We start from the raw sequence: 25,690 nt of genomic DNA on the forward strand, positions 1-25,690 counted from the left end.
GAGTATCCCATTGAAATACGCCAATAATTATACACAGAAAATGTGTGGTGACTCCTCTGGTAAACAACATGTCAAGTGTATGGGTATGAAATTGCTGAAATTGCCAAAGACAACAAACAAATGAAAGCGGAAAACAGTGGATATTACCCTAAAGCACATATTGCTTTGCAGTGGGCCAGTAAGTGTAGTTTTCTACCAGTACATTTAGTTAAATGGTCAGCTTCGAGAACAGTGCCCTACTGCTACTGAGCACTTTACAGGTCCTGACACACTGGGATTCCAGATCTTGGTGGTCCTTTAGGTACTACAGGAACAATAACAACGCTGCTTTCAAAGGAAAAAGACAAGACACAAGCACGCTCACACATAATGGTAAACTGAATTTATTTCCTTTTGGAAAACAATTCCAGTAATCTCCAGGTTCAGACCGCAGAGTAAACATTAATAACAGTAACATACAGGTTAGTTCAACTGATTCAAGAATTTGGCTGTGTGAAATCATTAAGGAAAGTCTTGAACACTCAAAGCTTCAAATGGTATCCAGAAAAAAAAATTCTTTGACAATCTACATAACAACTATTGCATATATGGTAATGCTATCTGTCATATCGCAAGGCTTACAAATATATATACGGGCCTTATTCAACTGTGGGTTCCTGCTCTGTGAGAAAGAGTCTCTTCATATTTTTTGCAAGAATCTTCAGCAATAAAAAATAGTCTTGGATTCATCCGTTTGTATACCAAAAGAGAGAGATTTCCAGACCAAAGTTTAAACAAAAGGAAGGCCAAACAGAGCTGTAGTGGAACATAGCTATTACCTTCTCCCTCCTCCTTGAAAATGACACTTTTTCTTAAGCTATTTTTTCCCCTCACACAGTATTATTATTATTTTTATCCTTCTTGAATAGGGCCCAAGTCCACTTGTCTTTATAAGACCATTTTAGTATCAGACAACATAATACATGTGCAACACTTTATATACAGGAAGTCTATCCGGTGCTCAAAAGTTCAAACACATGAACATCCAACAGTTTCGATAATACAAGTTTTATGGTACAATACAATGTTTCTGAATAATATACATTAACAATGAAAGTTTCGTGCAAAGAGTAAAACGTGTTCCCTTTTTGTGCCACAAAGAATCCTCTGGACGAGATGGGCCTTGCACTAACTGCTATGCTGGGTCATCGTATGATTCTGTAACGAAAAGAAAAGAGACAGCTTAGTCACAGGATAGGCATTTCTACCAACATCACACAAAATAATGTATTGGAAAGCAAATATCTTTGACTCCTCCCTGTTTTAAAGCAGCCAGAAGAAGCGTCTTTTCTCAAAGAAAAGAGCTTTTCCCAGCTGTTTCACACCGCTTTTCTTTCCATAGGTCACCAGAAAGGCAACACACTGTCTCCAGGTACGTTTGGGCAGACCTGCCCCAGGGAAACTGCACACCAGTCCTGTGGTTCTGGTGTCTGCTTACATATGGCTGATGGTGTACACATTATGCAAATGAAAAGTGTGTTTATTTTGCAGAAAAGGCCTTGCTGTTTATAAATCAAGCCAAACCAAAGCACAACAAACAAACAAACAAGCAAACAAACAAAAAACCATGCTAAATGGACAGTGCTTCCTAGACTGTGGCATCACTTCAAATATTTTATTACATTAAAACTTATTTCCCCCTAAATAGTGTGGCATGGTATATTCTGGCCAAGAGATCAAAGACCATTGAGAAAACAGGAGGGGCTGCCACAGTCCTTCCATCAATCTCCAAAAACCACTGACATTTTTCCTCAAGTGAATGCAGTGCCTTATGCGAGGTGGCACAACATGGACCTTGGAACCTGCAGTGCTCCTTTCCCATATGGGTAATGAACAAATGCAGCAGCAAACACGTTTCACCCTCTTTCCTACCGCTGTCCGAATCTAGTCGACCACTTTTAGGGATGAGATGCTATTTCAATGCCTGCATTGGCTCAGATCCTACATAAGCACTGAGCTAAAAGCAAGGAGCCAATCCAGTGCGTGTTAAGTCTTCTCCAAAGTAAACTGATCCTCAGAAAATGGACGAAGTCTGTGAATGCTGCTTCCAAATAACAGAACAGCCACTGATTAGTGATGAATTTTGCCCTTCTTAATCTGCACCAGACTTGTGCCATTGATCCAGAGGGGATAGGCCGGGTGGCACGTCCCATAACTGGGTCCCAGCTCGTCCCGTCCCCTCACTCTGCTTTATCAGCTTAATCTGTCTTCAAACCCCTTTGGACTAATGCACTTCAGGATGAACTTGTTCCCCGAAGGCTGTCAACATTTTTGGTGAAGTGAACATCTACTGTAGCATACCTTTCAGAGCCACCCACGAAAAGGCACACAGAAACAGCCTTGGCAAAACAAATATGAAATCCAGCATGACTGCAAACCAGTCTGATCGCTCTCCCTTCCTTTTTCTTTCTCTCTCCCTAAACTGTGCACGCACACAAACAATAGTTCATGGGACATTTGGCAAGGAAAGGATCTTACAGTAAGACTGAGGAATTTTTAATGTAGTGCCCTTCTCAAGATTAAAGGAAAATGACCCAGTGACACTCAAAGATGCAGTTTCCAGATGTGAATGCAAAATGATTTAATGCTGATGGCAGGAATTCCAGACTGTCCAAGGCCAGAGTGTTAAAAAAATACACTCTACCACTTGATTTCATCTAGCTTCTTATCCTTCACATAAAGTCATTTCAAAATGCTGTAAAGCAGTGGCAATACACTGCAGACTAAAATGTTGGCTGGTCTCAGGTAATGGGCTCTGACTTGAAACCACAAAAGCAAGGAAATTAAGAGTTAAGCCTGACAGTAGGCCCTTTTGTCATCCTGTTGTGCCCATTTACTGCAGCACTTATGGCATAACACCACAGGCTTATTGGAGACCCTGCAGTACCTAGAAACCGCAGGACAGGTTAAATATGGGGTAGCAGCCTGAATGTTGATTTCTCCTTTGATCCTGAGCAGGTGAAGCCATACACCAGTTGTTACAATGCAGAGAGATATTTGGGGGGTGCCTTTTGTTTCTAATCTGCTGAGAGCAAGCATGTCAGTCATTCCCATTTTGATTTCTTTCCATCCACTGCCTGAACAGTGCATGATTGGTGTGGGGCTGGATGAACAGTTGCATATAGAGCAGCCGAAAGGTGTTTTAGATGTGTAGGCATAACTCTGGCTGCAATGACATTTTTGATTAAAAAATAAAAAGGCCCAAATGAGAGGAGGGCAAACTAAAGCACGACTTAAGGCCTGACCTGCCCCAGCTCTTGGTGTCCCTGATTCCCATGCCCTGGTGCAAAATGGGATTCTCTTGATACAATGAAGAGGCAACAGAAGAAACCAAGTGTTTCAGAGAAAAGCAAGGCAGGGTAGGATGCTAACATTACGAAATCCTTTGAGCAGCTCGGACCTCAAAAAGGCAAGTGTTACATACTGTAAACAGTCAAAACACAACATGCTTTCCAAAGTAATTAAGGCTCCCCAAACGTGAGGGACTAGGGAGAAATACCTATTTGGCTAAGTGGCAAAAAATACCAAGTGGAAGCACTTCAGAAGCATAACATTGACAAGGCAAGCAGGCGAAGGATGGGAGGAGAGAGATAAGAAAAGAAAGAAAATTCTGTAATCCCACGGAGAGCCATATTCCACTCCACCAAAAGCCATCTATTGGAGACCCCATGTCTAAGTGACTGAAAATTGCAAACATTAATCCCAGTTATGAACTGTTGTTGTTTTTATGAGGGGTGTTGTGTTTAAAAATTTAGGGCAAAAATCCTCCTCCATTATCCGCACAGCGGATCTCGACTGCGATGCTCTCTCTTCCTCGCGGGCGGCGAGCTCCCCACCTCCCCGGCAGTGGGAGCGCCCGCGGGTGGGGAAAGCCAAATTTGGAGCCCCTGCCGGCAGGGATGCGGCAGGGACACGGGAGCGTGGGCACCCAGGGAGAGCACGAAATTACAGTCGAGATCCCCTGTGTGGCTCTGAGAGCACGCTGCCCTTCGCTAAAAGTACACTGCACGAGCTCGAAATGCGCCTCTGCCGGAAACTTCAAAATAGTTTTGCCTGAGTTTGGAGCAATTAGTGCATCATCCATTTGCCAAAGAGAAGTCTTTAACGAAGTACATGAGATATCATGTGCTTCCCTACTTAATATCCCCCCAAATTTGATTGCATATAAACACATCTGCTTAATTATGAGGTAGTCTCCCCATGAAGCAAAAATTTCAATTTCCTACTCAAGCAATGGAAAGGGAAAATATTTTTCATTAACGTAATCCTTCCTGGACCTCAGCAATAGCTGCATTAACATTTCCAAGAGCTACAATTTCATGAGGAGAACCTAGTCTGCAAATACAAATGCAAGCTTTGCATGCACAAAATGGAGGAACAGTGAAGCAGAAGGTCTGCGTGTCACTGCATTTGTTACTGCGTTAGACACAGACCCAGCCAGGAAAGCTGTCTGACCTCCCCAGTTTCTCTGTTTTGACATTATCTGAAAAGCATGTATATTACCTGGGAGAACCCCAATTCAACATTTTCTCATGCAAAATAAACTCTTAAATGTGTTTGTCCTGTTCCTTTATCTATATATTAGCAGAACCCAGAATCCCAACTGTTATGTGAGTTGCTATAAAATTATATGCCACCACTTTTCTAGATGAAAATACTTTGAGATATCTTTGTTGGTAGTGCTAAGGAACTAGAAAACATGCACAGATTTCATTATAACACTGGGTGGAAGAATCTCCTCTGAAAAAAAAAATGTAAAAAGGTTTCTTTTTGAGACAAAAGAGGTAGTATTTTTGTTTGTTTGATGTATGTCTTCATGTCTCTGTGTTTTGGAAAGAACATGAGATGTATTAGCTAGTAAAAAGTTCCCACCCAAAGCATCAAAATTAATGAAGAAAAAAATATCCACAGATAACCACAGACACTATTCCATCAGAATCTTTAATGTGAACTGCGGTTGCATTTGATGTAAGTGGGACTTGTGTTTCTGATAACTAGATGAAGTGAGTCCAGGTTATACCCGACAAACAATGTAAAGAGTGTACAAGTGAAGGAATAGAAAGATGAAAAGTAGATGTATTATTTCAACAGATGGCAACGGTACCACAGCAGCATGTTATTTTTTCCTTAGTTCAAGAACACAAACATGAGTAATCAATCATCACTGATTAAGTAATTATGGTACCCTACATGTTATCACTTATCTGGAATCCTTTACCTGTGTACATTATGGATCACCTTGTGTTTTTTTTTTTTTTTTTTTTTTTTTTAATTCAAAGAAAACCCACAAACCTGAACCCTACTGCACTGCAATACAGTTCCAGGTTGTAAAACAGAACTCTCTACATTACTATCAACCTTTAAGCACTACAGTTTTTATTTATTTATTTATTTTTAACAAAAGCAATTGGTTTCCAACAGGCTGGATAATAAGTCTTTTGACCTGCATTCTTCTCTGACCCATTAAGGTCACCCCTGTGCTCGGGCATATAGCTGACTTAGGAAATGCCTGCAAGTCCTGCATTTCATCTCCTGCCCACTCAAAATAAAGCTTTCTTTAAATGTGTCTGTACGGGTCCCTGAAGACCAGGGAAGCATCCCTGTAGTGGGCAATGGAGGGACAGAAGCTTCTGCCTTTATTAATGAATGCAGACCATTATGAGTCTGGCTGGCTCCTGCACTGTTCCCAGAAGCATATACTGTACGTGACTTAAAATGCTAGAATATTGACACAAAGCGAGCTGGGCACCCCTAAGGAAAATTACTCCTTGGATATAATGTAGGCTCGTAACAGCTATTAGAGTACAAAATAAAACCCTCCGGGATCAAACTGACATATACCGCATTCTACCTACTCCTCAAACATTAGAAGAATTTCTTTGTGAAGGCATTCTCAAGGACAGCATTAAACTGACTTTTGTAGCAATCTGCACCAGATTTTTGGCTTACAGCTTTTAGTACTAAATCTCTAGTTTGAATCAATATAAGTACTATATCTTCCACATTAATCAATACATTTGGTTCAATACACGTTCTATTAAATTATACTTTCTAATCAAGATTTTCTGCTTCTCTTCCCTTCTTTTTATTCCAAACTTCTTACCCTGTACCATACTTTTCAAACTGTCTGCAGCTAGTAGGGGGACGCTGGATTTTCCGGAGCTGAAGGGGGAGAAAGAAAAGCTGGTGGAAAAGGCAAGCCTAGCAAAACCTTAAGGGCAGCTGTAATGACGAATCACAAATTCAGTTTCACAGAGTCAACATGGTTTCCAGAACTTCAGTCTGATGCCTCATTACTTAGCCGATTGCCATGATATAAGACCTCTTTCTGCAGAAAGCTCCGCGTCGGGAAGTGGTGAAATACTACATCATGTGGAAAGGAGCATGGGGGAGGAGGGGACAGGGGTACAGCAAACAAATGGAACTTATTCAGACGTAACTATAACTTTAAGAAAAATATCAGTAAAGACTGATTTTTATACCCTTTCCTCAAACTTGTGCTGTTTCAGTGCTGCAGTGCACAGTTTCTTGTCAAAGCCCCATTGTATTGTGGCAGGGTTCTTTCCTGGTAAACTGTAATATGATTATACCCAAGTCTAAATTGATGAGATATTTAGATTTGTGAGATACTAAGATTAAATACGCACTATAAATTAAAATGTAAAAAGATGTAATTTAGTCCAAGTCTTTGGGGATATTTGAAACATTTGCATAGAAGATCTCTCTAGCAATCTGAGTGATGTACACAGTTACAGCAAATGACTTTTCCACACCTGTGTTAGGTTTGGTGGAATGTGGTTATTCTTCATACGCAGAGAATATGAAATGCAATGTCAAAATGATAAACACATATATTGCAGACATTTGCCACTGTCTCACAGATCAGAAACACTACGCTGATGTCCTTGCTTACGGTTTCTCTTTCTTTGCTCCACATAATCACTGTGAACCTGCAGAGAAACTGTTGCATTTTCTTTTGACATTTAATATCATCTTACTCAGCTCACAATAGCATCTTATAATCCTTTCTAGATGACACTGTGTCACCATTAAAAAAAAAAAAAGTGAAATAGCATAATAACAGAGAAGAACAAGAATCTACAGAATTTAAAGACAGAAAAGACCCATTAGGGCGTTTTATCCACCCACCTTTCCAATGTTGGATTACTGCCTATAGTGTAATTTCAAGTGTTTTGCCCAGTCCAATTTTAATTAGAGCTTCCAATGCTCCTCTTGGGAAGCTGTTTCACAGCTTCACAGACCTCAGGGTTAGGATTTTTTTTTCCTGATGTTCATCCCAGGAGACGAAGAGGCTCAGCCAGCCCCAAATCACACACGAAACCAGAGCTGCATAGTCAGGAGCTGATTTCAGTAGAATATCTGGGCCATTTTAAAGCATCTGAACACAGTAAACTTGCTTTCAGTGCCTCAAAACATTAAGGCCTCCCTCCACTGCTATGGCAGGCAATTAAGATGATTCTGTCATGTGGGCTCAGGGTTCAGCTGCAATACAGGTAAATGTGTAGTAGAGGTGGGGTTTAGCTGTGTTCTCACAGTGAGAGCAATACCCTCCACTGTCCACCACCACCAAATGTATTAACTGAAGGTTTTAACCCTGATATACGGACATATCTAGGTCCATTCTATGCTGCAATCTTCAGTTGTACTGACAATCATCTATGAGCCATGGTTTAGTCTATAAACAATTCTGTATTTTTCACATAGGTGAAATACAAAGAGTAACTTCAGCTGAAACTCATCATTGGATGATGTGACCATAGATTACTACCCCCTCAAGTCCCTTTATTGCTTTCATAAAACATGGGCCATAAGAAATTAAATTATGATATCAGAAATCTTGGAACTAACAGATGTTTCTAAATGTGTCTGATTGAGGAAATTACATCGTTTCTGAGACAAAAATGAACATATATTCAGAATTCAACACTTATCCTGAGTGAATGAGGAAGCTGGAAAGGAGATGATGTCTGATATTTTTTGAAAGGTAGGAAGCTAAATGGAGACTTTGGATTTCTAGAGAGGAAATAAAACTACAGGCAAGGTGTGCCTGCCACCAGCATCTTCAGTACTGCAGTGCAGCTGACAAAGCAGAAGTATAAATGAATTTTAAAATGCACTGACATAGGCATGGAGTTTCATCCAGACCCAGTCTGACCATCAGCATAGACCTAACAAAACACCATCTCTGCAACTTGAGATTCCCAAGCAAAGAAGTATTTGATCTGAACTAAAACAGAGCTATTTCCACAACAAAGAAGGGGCCAAATCCCAAGAGAAACTATGTGCCCATAAATATCACTTATCTATGCTTAAATACCACTTATGTGTGGGGAGTTTATGTTTACCAGCCTTTGAGAACCAGCTCTGTTCTCAGACGTGATGGCCACTTAACCGGTCATCTTGGGTCATGACTGACCGCTGTTCAAAATGATAATTTAGGAAAGTCTACACTGAACTGCAGCTATTCATATAAATTAGTTCACGTAAGCTATGTGATTTGATATAATATTATATTAATTTTTCTGAAATGACATAACTGCTAATCAGATCGTTCACTTAATCTTATCTATGTAAAAGTCTCAGTATTCTGGTTCTTCTACTCAAACATTTCCAGATGGACCACAGAAAACAAAATCATAAAAAAACCTCTAACTGGATAGCATGTTCTCAGGGATGCAAACTGAAAACTAAAAACCAACCAAACAAAACTCGGTACCGATTTTTCTTCAGAGACTTACATTAAGTCACTAGTAAAATGCCAGCAATTTCCTTTTGGATTGATTATTACATGAGAGTACATATACCACAGATTTTCTGTATGGAAGAGAATGACATATTTTCAGGTACAGCAAATAAGACCTTCATCTTTGTTACCTGAAGTGATTGGAGGTGAACAAAAGTGGCCGTTCACCGTCCTTGCACCTTTCTCAATACAAGTGTTGGCAGGGGCTCCTGGTTAAGCCCTTGACATAAATTAGAGTAGCTCCAAGGCTGCTTTAACCTACAGCACCAGGTAATAGTCTTCCACAGGCCTCCCTTACACTATTTGGTGTTTATTGAAATGCAACGGAACTTACAACAACCTCTCTATTCTGGGCAAGGCATGCTTGGATGTATGGCAAGATTACCTCTATAAATGATGGTGATAGGAGAGAGGGAAATGGTTAGGACAGGTTCACAGCAATTTATCAAAACTGGGATAAAACTCTGTTCTATTGTGCTGTAAAGTGGCTGTATTGCTAATCAGGATCCAAGCCTACATCTTGTTTGTAGAAAAACAAGGCTTTTGTGATGTTGTAAATGTTTTAAATTAATATGCAGGCATCCTACCCCAATAAGAAAATTGTTCACTAAGTGGGAATAAAAGCTTAAACAAAAAATGCAAAAGGAGGCACTTCTGAGAAATATATCAAAAGTCTTATTACTTTAGAATATGATTACGATTACCCTGGTATAAATTAAGAGAAACTCCACTGAAAGCAAGGGAGTTACAAGATAGGGACAAGTACGAACAGAGCCAGGGCTTTGGAGTTTAAAGCAAAATGAATATTGCTCATCCACTGATTGCTTCTCGCTCACCCTCTGCAGTGGGGACAGGCAGGAGTCTCTTCACCATGTCAGACACAGGCAAAGAGCAAGCTGAATGAATCCTGCTTATCTGCAGCTGCTGTGGAGCAGAGTAGCTGAGGACAAAAAGCTTTGATAGGCAACACTGCCTAATAAGATATTCAGGGATCAGGTCAGTGTTTTACAAACAGATGTGTTCAATGGCTAGTTGTTGCTCTGCTTTATTTTTTTTTTATTTGTTATGTTTAATTTATCATGGTGGTGCTTTCTAAACTACAACATCCGTACACAAGTTTGGGTTTGACCTCCCTCCCATTTTACATCCACGAGTGGTACTCCTACTTCATGCTCTAATTTTAGATCCCTTGAAGGTAAATGAATTGGTGGAAAAGAGAGACAGGTGTAAAACAAACAATCAAACACAAAAAACCCTTGGTCTGACAATATGTGTTCATCTTACATGAACAGAGATTTACCTAGCTGGGAGTGAGGAACTGGCTCCTGGAACTGAAGCTATGCTATGTACAGATTCCTTTATAGGTCAAACCCAATTAAACAAACTACTGCTAAATATTTAACAGCTCAGTGCAGTAATTAGTGACAAATAATGGAAGCTTAAATTGATAATTGCGCAGAAATGTCCTCTTGGAAACATTACATGTTTCTTGCTCCTCCTGTTTATCTCACAGTCAGTGAATCCTGGTAGGTCTCTACGGGAATTAAAGTGACAAAGAAACCTGTATTTTACACACCTCTGTTCAGTTAGTGGTGCAGTTTGCTAAGACATGTGAGCAGGAAACTTCCAAGTGGATCTTTTTCTTCTCAAAATCCCATTCTGGGCTCTCTGTCTTGAAGCAGAGTAGCTGCTGGATCAAGTGAATTGATTTCAAACCTTAAACCAACCAGCAGCTCCAGAATTTCAGCTCTTGTCCATAGGATTCAAAAGGTCACCCAATTAAGATGGGGAAGCACACAGAGCTGTGATTTATATGCAAAGGGCAACCTTTAAAACAATGATCCTTCCTTGTTTTCCACAGGTGCATGTACAAGAATTCCTTTGAACAAAATTACAAGTGAAATTACAAGTTTCTTGACACAGCCTGAAAGAAAAGCGCTGTAACTTGTCTGCACTCTTATTATACGGGCGGACGCATCCCACACTTGTATCGATCGCCCGGTTCACCTCCCTACCTTGTGACATAATGCTGGGTATTGTGCTTATCAGGTGACAAAGGGACAGCCTGGAATTTGGATTCCCTGCACATTGCCAGCCAGTGCGTGCTGCCTTGTACAACAGCACTCAGCACACGGGAGGTTATGGATCAGCCCAGGATTAACACACAGTGACTAACACAGCTTTCACTCAGCTAAAAGCAAATCCTGAACCAGACCAGGTTTCAAATCACCAAACCCAGCTTTTGTGAACAAAAATCAGACGTGGTAGATATCTGGCATACACATATGCAATTGAGAGAGAACATGTAAGCAGACTGGTATGTATTTTGGATACATAGGTGAAAATGTGTCCCCTCATCCATGGTGTGTCAATTTTAAAATGTGTAGAAAATAAAAGGAAAGACTGGAGTTCTGCTAGCTCGCCTCCTCTTGGTAATGCTGATGGTCAGACCCAGACTCAGTTGCACATTGATGCATCTTTTTCTTTCATGACAGTATATAAGGAAAGCCAGATAGAGCAGGTTTATGGTAACAACCAAAGGTTCCTGAGCTGATAAGCAGAGATCCCACTGCTCTCAGTGTGACTTCCTTCACAGCTGGTCACTATGCCAGACCACACAGTGGGCTTGGACAACTTATCGTCCTTATTCCTGCAGCTCTTTAAACAAGGAGTAGCGGGAACTGGGGCAGTGGTTATGTGACAGGCTTGGTATGAGTATGAATTACAAATATGCTTGTTCTTAAAGAAAATAGGGATCATTTTTCTCCCTTCATAGCTGGTAACTAGTTACAAAGTTAAGAACTACCTATTGAAATGCTGTGTTCTTAGAATGACCCCATTGGAGTTCTCTCCTTTACAGTCTACGAAATTCCATGCTGTGAAGGTGATTTTTAGAGACCAGGATGCTATCATGCCCTTCAAAAAGTCACTGCTTCTCTCATTTTTTTAAGGACATACACTGTAAATCAATAAATCTGGAGCATTTACTGACATGTGGTACCAGAACAATAAAATTTTATGCTTGTCATTGTGGTTATTGGTTGTAAAACAAAGAAGTCTGGATTCTCTATTGTCTTCTGTTTTGTTGTCATTTGCATCTGTGTAAAGAAGTGTGAAATATGACCACAGCTAAATGGGAAGAATTTTACTCTCACTTTTGCCTCTTTTCAGAACCTATACAAGGGGCAAGACAGAGAAGTCTTACCCCAAGGCACACAGCATACATTTAGTGCTCCCCCCTCTCCCTCCCAACAAGTACAGCACAAAGCAGGCATCCTTCTATGCCTTTTTTCTGTCCTCCCCAGCAGGCGAGAAGCATCCTCCTCCCAAATGCCATTCTTGGAGGCTGGTCATCCCGTGTCCTGTCACACAGCTGGCCAGTGACACGTTGCAAGTCAGACGTGTCATTAGAGCCAGCCTCGAGCCCGCACTGACAGGCGAAGAAGTGCCCCCCTCACCCCTGGGCCTGGCTGGCGGTGCTGTGGCACTCCTGCCTCCCTGGCTGTCTCCTGCTGGGGAGGCCAGCCTGGTGCAGCTGCCGCTTGCAGCACCCCTTGCTGCCTGTTAGGGCTGGTTTTTTAGCCTGGCAGTCTCGTGATGAAGTGAAAAGGATCACGCAGAGGAGGGAAAATGACTGGGGACGACACTTAGGCTCGTTTGCTGCCTGTGTTTAGTGCCGAGCTGTCTGAAATACCGAACTTTAATTCCTTCACAAAAAGATGTGCTGTAGCTATGGTGAGGCTAATCTATAACCCTCGCAGTCTTATATAATTTGCTACTCCAAGTTAATTTTAATTCATTACAATAAAACCCACCTAATTAAAATAACTCTTTAAAGTGAAGTATTAGCTTGATCCCAGGAAAAAAAAAAAAAAAAGGCAGAATCTTCTCATCAGAGGGCGATTCATCACACAGCAGTGCACGCTTACAGCAATGCAAAGGTAAAGCGATAAACAAGTACCCACAGCAGAGGTGCCAGGCGGAAGGGGGCAGGCAACAGGAGGCTTGCTCTCCCATCAGCGCTCTGAGGAACCTGCCACACAGAAGTGGCACTTACTCTAATTTAAAGCTCTCGCAGTTACTTCACCTTGGCAAAATTTATAAACTAATAACTTGAGTAAACAGACTGGCGCTGCAAACAGGAAAATAAAACCCATGCAAAGACTCAGGCCCACAGAGGAAGCAGCTTTCCCAGAAAGTTACTGTCTTCAACAATAAGATAAAACATTTGTTTGGGGGCTACTCTTCAAGTCCCTGAAGTTCAATAACAGTTCTGCATTGTAGCATTAGCATCAGCAAGATCTGCACTGCCTCTTCACTGTGGTCTGTGTTCTATTCTCCCAGCAAATCTCTTCAGCATCTTAAGGCATTTTACAAATCGGTATGCTTGCCTTCTGGTCAGCTCAACCAAAGAAATACTTCTGGATGTGAAAGAGACTGCTCTGGGGCTTTGTCTTTGCCTTAAAACGTTGTTAAATTGTCAGGTAATCTGCTTTCAAAGTGCCACTTCTAAAACATACTAATATTTGCAATTAAAGTTCATAGTCTTTCAGGCTTCTACTATTTTTTGTTCCTCAGTACCTATGAAAAAATACAAAAATATAGTGTTCTCCATTTACATACACAAAGAAGCAGAAGACCAGAAAGCAATTACAAGGGTTAAGCAGCAAGTCTATGGAATACATGCAGCACAATATTGGATATATATTTTTTTTTTTTGGTGTGTGTGTGTTATATCCTAAAACACACCACTTTGTAGAAAGTTCTTTTCAAATCAAAGCACTACTACAGTAAAACAACTGCAGGCAACGTTTCTGAGCCACGACGCAGTTTGTGTCAGAACGCTCATCACTTCAGGCTGACCTGTCAAACTATCTTTGGGAACATGATAAAAAGGCAAATCTGCAAGTTGGTAAGAAACTTTTGAATGATAAAAAGTATGCACTGCTCACAAACTACAGAAAATAATGCCGTGCAGCGCCAGCCGAGCCGCACTGATGCTTACAGCAGATGTCTGCCCCTTCCTACTGCTTACAGGCACACCTGCTCGGGCTGTGCTCCTAAGACTACTCTGAGGGAGTCAACATTGTGAAGCTCCAACAGGAGAAACCAAATAAAAAATTAGGGCTCAGTTGAGCGATGTGGAGAAGAGATCAGGATTTAGTATGATACACGGGTACCTGCTATCAGCAGTCATGCTATATTCTAAATTACACGTGGATGAAGTTGGCGAGATGACATTTTTGAACCTTGGGAGGCAATTTCTGGCGCTTACATTTGCAGGAGATTCTCAGCACCCTGCAGAATCTGACCCCTGAATCCAACCCACGTACTTGGGTGGCTCAGTAGGGTCTCAAGACGCCTTGTTTTAGGCATCAGGGATTGAAATTTTGGCCACATGGCTTTTCCAGAAACTAACACAGTTGTCAAACAGTCTACAGGGCTCACCAGAGAATCATTTCTAAGGGTTTTGGAATCACCACTTTTCCGAGATATATTTCTCTATTAAGTTCTGCAGAACAGCCCAACATCTGCAGAGACTTACCATTCTCTGATAAATTTTTGTCATTTTCAGACTAATTCCTATACAACCACCATATATATATATTTTTAAATCCTTGTGGCCTAAACATTCAAATCTTGGGCCAGCTCAGTCCTCAGTGCACATTAAAGCATTCATAAGGCTGCCCGACCTTATGCCAGCCTGTAATAGCCCCCGAGGGATTTATATATCAATTAAAAAACCCTGGAATTCATTGGAGTCTGAGACGTGCCTGCAAGGACCAAACGGGAGTGATACAGAACCAGCTAGCAAAATAAACAGGAACTGCTGCATACTAAGGGAATCCTTGGCTGCCTGACTAAAGGTACCTTTTATACTGGCAGGGGATGCAAATTGGAGCCCGAGGATCCGCACTTTCATTTTCAAAGCACTTTGCAAACATCAACCACTTCACCTTCACACCATTGCTTCGAGGGAAGTAAATATGTGCAGTTCCAGCAACCTCTGTTTTCTGGAGGTGCAAAGAAGCACCCGGAGTTTTTTTTACAGGCACAGTCTGTGTTCACACACAAAAGGGAGCTTTTGACAACCTCTTTCTTCCTTTGTGGGCAAATGAGTTTCCCAAGGCCACCAGGGGAATTAGTGGCAGAAAAGGGATTAGCAGAGAGATCCTGCTATCCAGCCTGGTGCTCAGTCCGCCCTGCCTCTCCTGGAAGACACCAAGGCAACTCGCTGCATCCCAGCCATACGCTGCGTTGCTGTACAGGGCAGATTACTGCATGTCATCCTTTATAATCTCTCCTTTAAGAGGGAGTCTACCCGCTTCCCGTGCGTCCCCCCTCTGCTTCCCCCTGCAGATGGTGGCAAGGTTAGAGACAAGTTGTTTTCTCAAGGCTGAGATTAAAAATGGCTCTGTGTTTTGCTAAGCATTCCTCTGAAGCATGGGCAGCGCGTGCGTGTGTGTCTGAGAACGACCCCAGTGAAAGGGAGGAATGAGAGATGCTAAACAATGCTGCACAAAGTTGCAGACTGTTCGGCTACAGGCCAGAAAATGAATCCAATTTTTCATTCTGTCATTATAAATATTTCAGTGCAAATGGTACTGATTTTCTGCAACTGTGGTTAAGCAAAGGGCCTCCGAGTGAATATTTAAGAAAAAAAAAAAAAAAGAAATAAAAAAAGAAAAGGAAAAGGAGAAAAAGGAGGAAAAAAAAAGAAAGAGAAAGAGGGGGGGGGGGGGGGAATTAAGGTTAGCAACCAATTAATTTCAAACTTCAACAGCAAAAAAAAATCTGGGAAAATTTCTATGGCAATGTAGTGTATGTGACTCCAAGAAGGAAGAAAAAAAACATTTACTCTGCTCTTCTTCTGACAGTTTCTCATAAAATATCTGCAGTCCATCTATCTTTTAGTACTCCAGGCTCCTCTGGAGAGCAGAAAATAGTAGTTTAAAGCTCACTTCAGTGCCAGTCTGCGGGAGATTGCTTTCCACAGGACCCCTGCTGATGGAGGCCTAGGGGAAGAGGCCCAGGAGTTATTCAATCAGTCCAAGGCTCTGGGGCGGCTGGGGGTCCGCTGAGGGCTGATTATAAAGCTGCCCTCCTGTTGCCTGCCTCCGAACAGAACGAAATGAGCAGCCTCTTGCTGAGCAGATTCTGCAAGAAGGAATTTCACCTGTCACGGAGTTTGTCAGAATTTCAGGATTTATCTTGGTGCAAAATTAATAAAATACCAACTAGGATTTCAGCCTGACTACTCAGCTGTGTCATCTCAAAGTGATCTTTCACCTAAGAAAACCTGGACACGGAGCTACTGAAGTCATCCTTGCCCTACTTTTGCTCTGGAACTTCGGCAGGATGCTATGACTGAATAACAAAACCATCAGATGTGGGTTTCCTGACAATTACACCAAACGTCAAGCACTGGGTGGGTGCTACTGTCCTAACGTGCGACCTTCCACCTCACTTCTGTGCTTCCCGAATCTCCCTGGAATAAGCTAGGAATCTGAAATATAAAAAGATCATTTCTGTAGTTTATAACCTAGTAGGTCCCTTATGGCAGCACATCTGTTAAGTTCATATGCTGGTATTCCAGGTCTGGATTTGATTTATAAGTTTTAAAGGAGTACAAACAACAGACTACATAAGATTACATTCAGTGAAACCCTGCAAATTAATATTGCTGTGACAGTCAAGTAGATGGTCCTTTAACCATATTCTGAGTCTAATGTCTACCCTTGCAGTAAATTGCCAGGTTGATAAAGCATCATCTCAAGCCTCTGTGAGCAGAGTTCAGCTCTTTCGAAGCTAGACAGTCTCACCGGTCTTCCAACAGTGCCTTACAGCAATAATAATAATAAAAAATCTTCGTATACTACCTATTTAAGTAAGATTGTGCTAGCTTATAGCACTTGGTAACATGAATTTCAAGTCTCAGGTAGCATAGAAGCAATTAACTTGCAGCCTGCAAGAGAGCTTTTCTGTTAAAAGGGGAGATCAACTTGTAGAAAATAAAATTCTTGTCAGCTACGCTAGCTGATGGGTAAATAAGTATTATTGAATTTACAATGCCATTGGTTCAAACCCTGACATGGAAAAACTGAGATCCACTGTACCAAGAAACGGCAAAATATGCCCAGATTGGGAAGAAAGATGCCATTAATAGCTCTTATTCTACATTGTGGAAATTTCTGTACCCTGTTCAAAGCTGTTTGCCGTCTGAAGTAACAAATTTACCTTTCGATCTGCTCATCGGCATTTTGGGGGGGAGAGCTTAAAACAAACGGTAACGCATCCCTTTCTTACCTCCTCACCCTTTAAATGACAATTCAACATTAATACACATCATAAAGCCACCTTTACCAGGCAGTAGTAGTCTGACAGTTTTAACACCAAGAGATCTCACAGCACAGAGAGAGAGAAAGCACGCAAGTGGATGCACAGATGGTGGGAGGGGACACAGGGTGCTCTCAGCAGGCTACAGTAGAGATGCATTAACTCCACAGAGGGATAAGGGCTTCCCACCAGTATAGTCATGAATTATAACTGAGCATGGGAGTGAGTTCTTAGTGCCTGTCTCACAGCAAATATACTGTTCCATTTTCCTGCACAGTCACCTTTCACCTTTACAAACTCAAAGCAAAGCAAAATGCACCACTAATATTAACAGTAGCTCGGTTGCTTTATATTACACAGCACACATCTATCTGTACACACGAAGTATGGAGGGGAGCAGTGCATCTGCTGACACAGAGTACCCCCAAGCTGATTTACACACCCATGATCGGTGCCTATGCCTAGCGATTCTGCTGCAAAATGAGGCTGTAACAATGCAGACAAACAACTAAAGCTGCATGTAGAAATGTGTGTAACTCAGCAGTATCGGTTCATGACGACTGAATCATCTCTTTCCCTCTTCCCTTGTTAACGGGGTGGAGGACATTCATTTCAGCTTTGAACACAAAGGAAGCTCACTTTTTTTTTAAAAAAAAAAAACACACACACCACGAAAGCCTACAGAAACACACTCTTTTTTTCCACCCAAAATCATATTTTAGCCTCAGTCTGATCAAAGCATGGTGAACCTGACCCCGGTAACAGGTAGGAAAACTAAACCTGAAAGCTGTTCCTCCTGGTCGGGGCTTTGTAATGAACAGCTCCAGTTGTGTAGCCATCTGCATCTGAGTCCCTTTGACTAATGTTTGGAATGGAGCAATCTAATGATGCTGATGCTCTAAGAAAAGAAAAAGAAAAGGAAAAAAAGAAAGCCACCACTTTTGAGCCAAGTTTGCTGTTTACTGGAGTTTCCTGGACGTGTCTCTTTATGAATCATTGACCACACCTTGTTTTTACAAACTATCTGCACCTCCTCCCTAGGGGAATTCATCCCCTCCCAACTTTCCTCCTACTCAACAAACCTATCAATGAAGAAAACTTGTTATTTTAGGCGGCTGAAAATTTGACCAATTTAAAGGATTCATTTACCATGCCTTTCACTTTCGTTTAAATCCTCAGTGCTCCTGTTCTAAATGACAGCACCGCGAGCGCTGCTTTTAAGCACTATTCATCTTGCCTACCACATCTCAGCCTTTCACACAGAAGGCTGCTCTCTCTCCAACAATGGAGCCTTACTCCTTTATAGCTGGAGGGCAGAGACTGTTACGAGCTGTAGACTTGCTGCAAATATCACAATAAAGGATACAAATGTGAATTTCTCTTAAAATACAGGTTCAGCTCTGGAGGTACCTCGCTTTAGAAAACTCTGTCAAGAGCAAACAATATATCTTCCTCCAAAATGCGCAGCAGCCACCCAGCTGAAACTGCTTTTCCAAATGATCTAACGTGTCAATGGAATCAGGACGATTGTGAATTTTATACCTTTCTCCATTTTGTGTCTTTAATCGATATTCTACCTTCCTTCAAACTTGACATACTCAGTCTTGGTTTGGCAGCATGTCTTGTGGAACCTTAAAGACAAAGATCGAACATCCCCCCTCCCTCCACATCCCTGAGTTTGAGGGGAAGCGGGGCTACTAAGCTAAGCTCTCTGATGGAAGAAGGTAGGGTTCAGACTACAGACCCTGGAGGGTGGCAGGTTTGCTGCTACTGATCCCTATGCACTGAAAAAACATACAGATGTGAGGATGCTGGGGTATATACAAGGGTCATCACAACCCTCTTCCGGCACTATGGGGGGGAATGGGGCAGATCTCGAGCGACAAGCTTTCAGTGCTAGCTTTGTGCCATCACTCGTTGGGAATTGGCAAAACCAGTGGAGAGTGGAGCCAGGAACGAGGAGCTTATTCACGGGGATGGAGGGAGGGGGGCCGGCAGCAGGGTAGGGGGAAGGGAGGCAGATTTGCAGAACTGGCCATGAAGCTCCTCAGTACACCATAGCTGGATGCTTCATAAAGTCACACTGATGGCAGTCCCGGAGATGGCCATCTGTTGTCAGCTCTGGGCCAGATGAAAGATAATATAACGGCAGCTACTGGTAGCTAACAGCAGGGCAGTTGTAGGAAGGAATGCGTCCTAGAATGAAGAAGTGGTGCTTCCTGTTTAGCACAGAAAATCAGTCATCGATATCAACTACATTAGCAAGAAATTAATGGATGGACAATTAAGAGAACTGAACTGATCTACCAGGGAAATCATTCACATGCAAACACAGTGCTTATTTCTTCTGCTTACTCCAGGTATATTAGCCAACTGATCTGACTAATGATGAGGTGTAGGCTGAAATGGTCAGGGCACAGATGATAAAAACTCATTTTCTGCAAAGGGCAGAATTCCATTTCTAATGATTATTTGTGGGTCAGGGAATACATTTACTGCTTTCCCTGACCCCAGTCTCCAACAAGACTCCCTGATGTTCACAGAGGTTTCTACAAGGACTGAGGTTAGAAATTGGCCTTTATGTAATAACTGAACTTCCCCTTATTACTATCATGATTTATTTTTACAAGTGTCCGATCATTATTATCAGCATCACTCAGCAGAAAAATGTTGGCCTTGTAACCATAATTATTTCTATCTTGTTTCGTTTTTTGCCCCATAACCTCCTTCCTACTTCTCTTCTATTCCTTTGCCTTTTGTTTTCCCTCTTCTGCCTTCCTGTGTATTTTCTTTTCTGCAATAACTTATGATTCGCTTCTTTGGACTGAAATCCTGCACACTTTGCTGTTCCATTTGCTAAAACAATCAGAAATCCTGATGTTAATGTTGGCATGTAACATCATTGCTATGTTTCAGATTCAACACTTAAAAAGACAAAGGCAAGTGAAGCTTATCCTCTCTCTGATTTCCATTGTTTCCGTCTGCTTTCAGACTGGAGTCAACAAACTTCACTTAATATTTTCATAACACAGTCTTTGCAGTCACAAGGCTTACTATTATCTGTTTCTGCAGAATATATTTAATGTTGACCATCCCAGCCAATAATGTGAACAGATCCAAAGTATGGGTTAACTTTTTTTTTGTTGCAACTCATTTTTTTTTTGAAAAATACTTATATTTAACCTATGTTTTTACCTATATTTTACCTATATATATGCATATATCCAGGCATATGAGCATGAACAGGAAGGAATAGGTAAAAATAGGAACATATATTCATGTATACATACACATTTGGTTATGACTCTATCCCCCTTGAAGGAGAAGGAATATATATTTTTGCTTATTTTTGTATGGGTATATTGTGAGTGTAGCTTAGTACTTATTCTGGACATTATACTTCCAATTCTTTTGCCTTTCTACTGTTCCATATGTCTGAATTTCTTTTCAAGATAAAAATAGTTTATTTAAAGGTAATACTCATCAGTTAACTGCTACATTGTCTTTGTCAATTCTGTAATTTCATCAATAATATCGTCCAAGCATCTGAAAAAAAGCAGAACCATGACCAATTCAATTGCTGCAGAAATTTGAGGAATGTTTTCTCAGGGAATGGGAGATTTTGTGAACACATTGTTTCCTGCTTATTTACAGGAAACTGTTCAGAAAGTTTCACAAGTTGACTGTGTTGCACGTAGATTTACAAGTATATGGAGAATGTGGAGACAAGTAAGAACCAGCCCATCTTTGTCAAGCACTATTTAGTGAAATCAAAATGGTCCCTATAAAACTCTGGTACTTGGGGCTTGGTGGGCTTTGCAATGCGCTATAAATATTCATGGCCTTACAAACTACCCACAGGGAGTGTTTACATTTGAATAGGCCAATCAAAGGCGGGTGAGCTCACCAGCTCCAAACCTGGAAATTTCTTATTTGGAAAAGAATCACCACATGAAAACCTAATATGGCTGTAACACCCCTGGATCCCCAGGGGGGAAAGGGCACTGGAAAGGAATTCCTTTTTTTTTTTTTTCTTTTTTCTTTTTGGTATTTAACCTTTTTTTGACATTGAAGCAAAAGACATGTAGGGGAAACGCTTTGAAGGTATGTCCTTAAAGAGCTAATTTGCGGGTGCCTTTGTCATTCTTCTCATGATTGCCTTTTTGAGAAAATTTGTAAAGAAAGTAATTCTCCCTTCTAGGGAAAGAAGTCTCAAGTCTCAAGAATATGAGCCTGTGCGTTTTAAATCTGGAATGACATAGAAACTTTATCTGCTTGGGCGTTGAGAATTTCCAGGGACATCCTTTTAAGCATGGATTATCTTAGGGAAATAAAATGCAGTTGATAAAGTCATACGCATACAAGCACCCATGTGCACACTATCATAAATATATTTTCCTTGAAACAGAAAGCACTGTAAGAGTTCAGGAAACAATGCACTCAAACTAGTAATACTTGCAATACGTGCCTCTCTATCTAGTTCCCTCAAAACATAAGCATTAATTACGTTCCTATCTCTGGCACACATATTGTTATCATCATCCTCCCTCACTTGATAGAGAGGATGCATGGGTAAGTGGAGCAAGTTAGTACCAGACTTTGCAACTGAATACAGCTCTTCTGACTCCCAGGCATCTGTTCTGACAAAAGCAACCTACTAAGGACTAAGACCAACATTACTGAACGTGGTGCCTGTTTAGGCGTTTTAATGCCTATTTAGGCATTAAAACTGTTTTGCTGAAACCTTACAAAGAGGTTGTGGCTGCTCATCACCTATGCTTTTACTAAAGTTGCTAACTTCAGGCATTTATGGCCTGATTTCCTGATGTACTCAGCACCAGCTTCTTGCACTGACCTTAACTACAGCTGGCGGTGCTCAGCACCCTCTCAGAAATAGGCCATTGAGTTTTAAAATGTTGGCCTAAAGCTTTGATTGTTAATTGGATTTCAGGTAGGCTTCTTTTTAAGAAGAGCTGACAAAGTTATTCCCTGCTGGCTTGTGGCCTTTGGGGCCTAGAAAGCCAGCATCTCTGTTCCACTCCTCAGCCTAAGAGTTTGGGGACCTAGAAATGCCAGAGCTAATCTCTAATTTCACTTAAAAATGTTTTGAGAACTTTACTTTGTGAAGCAAACATCCTTGAAAATGTAACTTCACCTGCAGCTTTGAAAGTTTTGTCCCTGTTTTTGTATAAAGATTATAAATTATTCATGCTCTCCCCTGTTGTCATGCAAGGCTTACCATTGGGATCTACACAACACACAGACTCAACTCTCTTGGGGGCACTGGCAAAACAACTCCTACCTGGAGGTTGTGGTGCCACTGCTGCTGATGCTACTCCCACACCAGCCTCCTTCCCAGCTGGTCCCCAGAAGGAGGCAACTCCAGTCTAGATCAATTAGCAGTTTTCTCTAGCTGTCCCCCATACAAGAGAATACAGGGTTTGAATCCCAGCTCTGTTACGGCTTCCAGTAGTGATTTTGGTCATGACTTCTAGTTTTTCCAATAGCCTAGAGTTTGCTTAGCTACGCTCCAGGCCCAGGTTAAGGGTATTTTTAGAGCTGTTTTACAACATTGAGATCTTTGGGAGTATTTTACAATGCAGAGGTCTTTGGAAAATGTAACCTTTTAAAAAAAAGAGGTAAAGACTAGTAGATTACTTTCAACAGTGCTAAACCCTGGAGCATGAATGTGTTTCAAACTGGACATCCAGAGAGGGACACGCAAAGTTACATAAAACTTCTGGAGACTCTTCTGTGCTGCTCCTGCCTTGCTCTGCTTCATGTATGCTCGACTGTCAGCTGCTTGCACCAGGAGTTGCGAATGTCCTCCTGCTGTTTTAAACAACGTGAATAACATCTGCTGTGAGTGCTTCATTCTTTCTTTCATTCTTTCCCTGGGGAAGGAACCGTGTATTTCAGTTTGGAACAGCTCTGTTGTGGGCTGGGGTTTTGGGGAATGTTTAGGAATCTGTGCTCAGGTACGTGTTATATGAGAGAAGGGAGCCTTTGGAACCTATAGGTGCCACTATTAAAAGCATAAACCAAGGATGTTCTGGGCAATACTTAACTGCAGTGAAGTCTCTTCTGCATACCTGGGCCAGCCTGCAGGAAAGTTGTAGCTCCCACGCACAGTAAGCTTCAGCTGTTTGATAAAAACACTCACAAAGCAGGGCTGTCAACTAAGGCACTGTTATACCAAACAGGAAGAACTTTTCAGGGGATCCCAGAGATGTACTGGACCCAGAATGAGTCTTAGAGCACAACTGGGAAAACACGTAGGAGGGCAGTGCAGACAGCAAGAGAGCATACCAAATGTGCTCCTGGTCTCTCTTTGCTACTGAGGAACAGTGCTGCAGATCTCTGTATTAGCTGGAATGTCCTCCAGTCTGATGGCTTCATGCCCAGGTATTCTCTGCTGATGGAGTCCAGACGGGAAGCAGCAAGGGCGTGAATCACTGAAGCCAGGTCCCTTTCCAACAGGATGGGAAGTAACTGCTGATCCAATTATTTCTTGCCCTAGTTTTTATGTCTGCAAAGTGGGGATACTTAACTACCCCATGAGCAACTAATTATTAGCTATAAAATGTTAAGTAAATGCTCTATTTCACGAAAAAGAAAAGCAATTTTTGTAGTGGGCAAAATGGTCTTGAGAGGCCATGTAATCTTGGCTAGTATCATATTCAGAATGAACTATCACCACTGATAAAACACTGATCCTGTACAATTATTCACCATTTCTACTAAGCATTGTTACCTCTCTAACCCAGCAACATAAAACAAACAAAAAAAAATCTAAAATGAAACCATTCACTCTGGGTACTACCCCACAAGAGTGTCTCACGCCTTCCCACAAATACCAAGGTGTGTTGTGTTGGCTATGGAAGGAACACTAGAACTGGAAATAGGAAAGGAGTGGCTACTTCTCATCAGGCACAAAGGAAGCACTAACATCCATTCAAACATCTAAGTCTAAGTCTGAAGTCTAAAGCAAAAAAACAGGCACTGGAAATAGCATGGTGATATGAAAGGGAAGTTTTAATAGGCAAAATTGACTTGTTCATGATTTATTGAAAATTCAACATTAAATTAAATTAGTGATAGGTTTCTTTACATCCTTACTAATTAGAAGTTCTGTATAGTGGATGATGGATGGAGAAGATTGTTATAGTTAAATCTGTACAGAAAGCTGTCATGCTCCAGGTATTCAACCAGAGAATTTCAACTTCTGGGAGAAATCTAGGCACCCTATAAGAACACTTATCTTGTGGCTTCCTTATCTGATAATCATATCGGATATATTTCTGATTTTAAAGATTGTTACAAGTCCGATTTTATGATTTTATTTATGAAAACTGCTTATTGTACTAAGCATGTCTAATTAAGTGTTCTATTCTAAAGAATAAACATTTTTAGGGGCATACTTTATCAACTCCATTTCAGAAGTGTGAATACACCACATAGGCATTTGAACACTGCAGAACATGTAAGTACAAAAACTCAAAACTCAGAACACACATAAAGCATACACTTCCGTTCTATACAGTTTCTATTTGCTTCCTTTCTACGGTGGTAGTATCATCTTCAAAAATTTAAAGCTAGTTCAATAGCTATGGAGCACAAAGCTATTTAAAGGAAGTGGCAAAGGTGGGAGAAGAGTGTAGCTATAGAGAAGATTAAAATTAAGGCTTGTATGTTTTCTTTGGGAAAGGCACATATTTTATCAATTAACTTTGCAAACAAAGACTAGAGTGGCAGATAAAGTGGAAGTATCAGCTCAGGACACCAGGTTTCTAGTCTTGGCCACCAAACTGCTGCACGTACTTGCATCAGTTCCTATACCTGTTCCATCTCTGTTTCTGCTGCTATCCTTCACTAACTTGGGTGTAAACTCTTTGGAGCGCAGAGTTTGCCTGTTAAAGATCTTTGGACATTATGGCAACCACCTCAAACAGTCTAAGCATCAGCATAATGCATTCAATTAATTATTATATTAATTATAAAAAGCTGCTTCTTGGAACAATTTGTGCAGGTGTTTAGAAGATCCTAAACCAAAAAGCAAATTCATATAAAATCTCATTATTTCAACTTTAAGACTGAGTAATACCTTATGGGCTTCATTTTCAGGACTGGTGATTTTTTCGCTGTTCTCACCAGAACTTGATCCTATGAGATTGTCTCGAGTTCCTTAGAAGGGTCTGGAGTGAAGTCATGGAAACCTCATGGAAACCTCTAAAGAGAATTTCTACTTTTTTTTTTTTTTTTTTTTTTTTGGAAGCTTGGTAGTGAGTGAGGGGACAGTAACTTCCCCAAGGTGAGAATGTAGTATATATATTCTTATGTTTCTGTCACCTGCTTTTCCTGGAACAGGAGTCAGAAAATCAAACACAATGAAAGCAAAGAATCACACTGGGCCAAACACCAAGTTAAGCACCATTATAATGCATTTATTTCCTGTACCCCTGAAATAATTCCTTTTAATTATCAGCTGTACTATACACATGGATAGGGTTTCTATGTTATTGTGTTCTGCTCTGCTCAATCTTGCTCTTG

The 25,690-nt window shown here is 41.1% G+C and overlaps 1 protein-coding gene across 14 annotated transcripts in view; it reads right to left on the bottom strand.

The window, feature by feature from the left end:
* Window positions 1-365: 365 nt before the first annotated feature.
* ZNF521 (zinc finger protein 521) overlaps window positions 366-25,690 on the bottom strand; it is a 232,119-nt gene continuing 206,794 nt past the window's right edge. For all 14 annotated transcript variants that reach the window (XM_035316383.1, XM_035316380.1, XM_035316377.1 and 11 more), the window contains one exon: window positions 366-1,197. In XM_035316383.1, the coding sequence (XP_035172274.1) occupies window positions 1,168-1,197 (30 nt within the window). In that variant the 3' untranslated portion in view covers window positions 366-1,167. The remainder of the gene's footprint in view (window positions 1,198-25,690) is intronic.

This window comes from Oxyura jamaicensis, chromosome 2, assembly GCF_011077185.1.
Source record: "Oxyura jamaicensis isolate SHBP4307 breed ruddy duck chromosome 2, BPBGC_Ojam_1.0, whole genome shotgun sequence".
NCBI lineage: Eukaryota > Metazoa > Chordata > Aves > Anseriformes > Anatidae > Oxyura > Oxyura jamaicensis.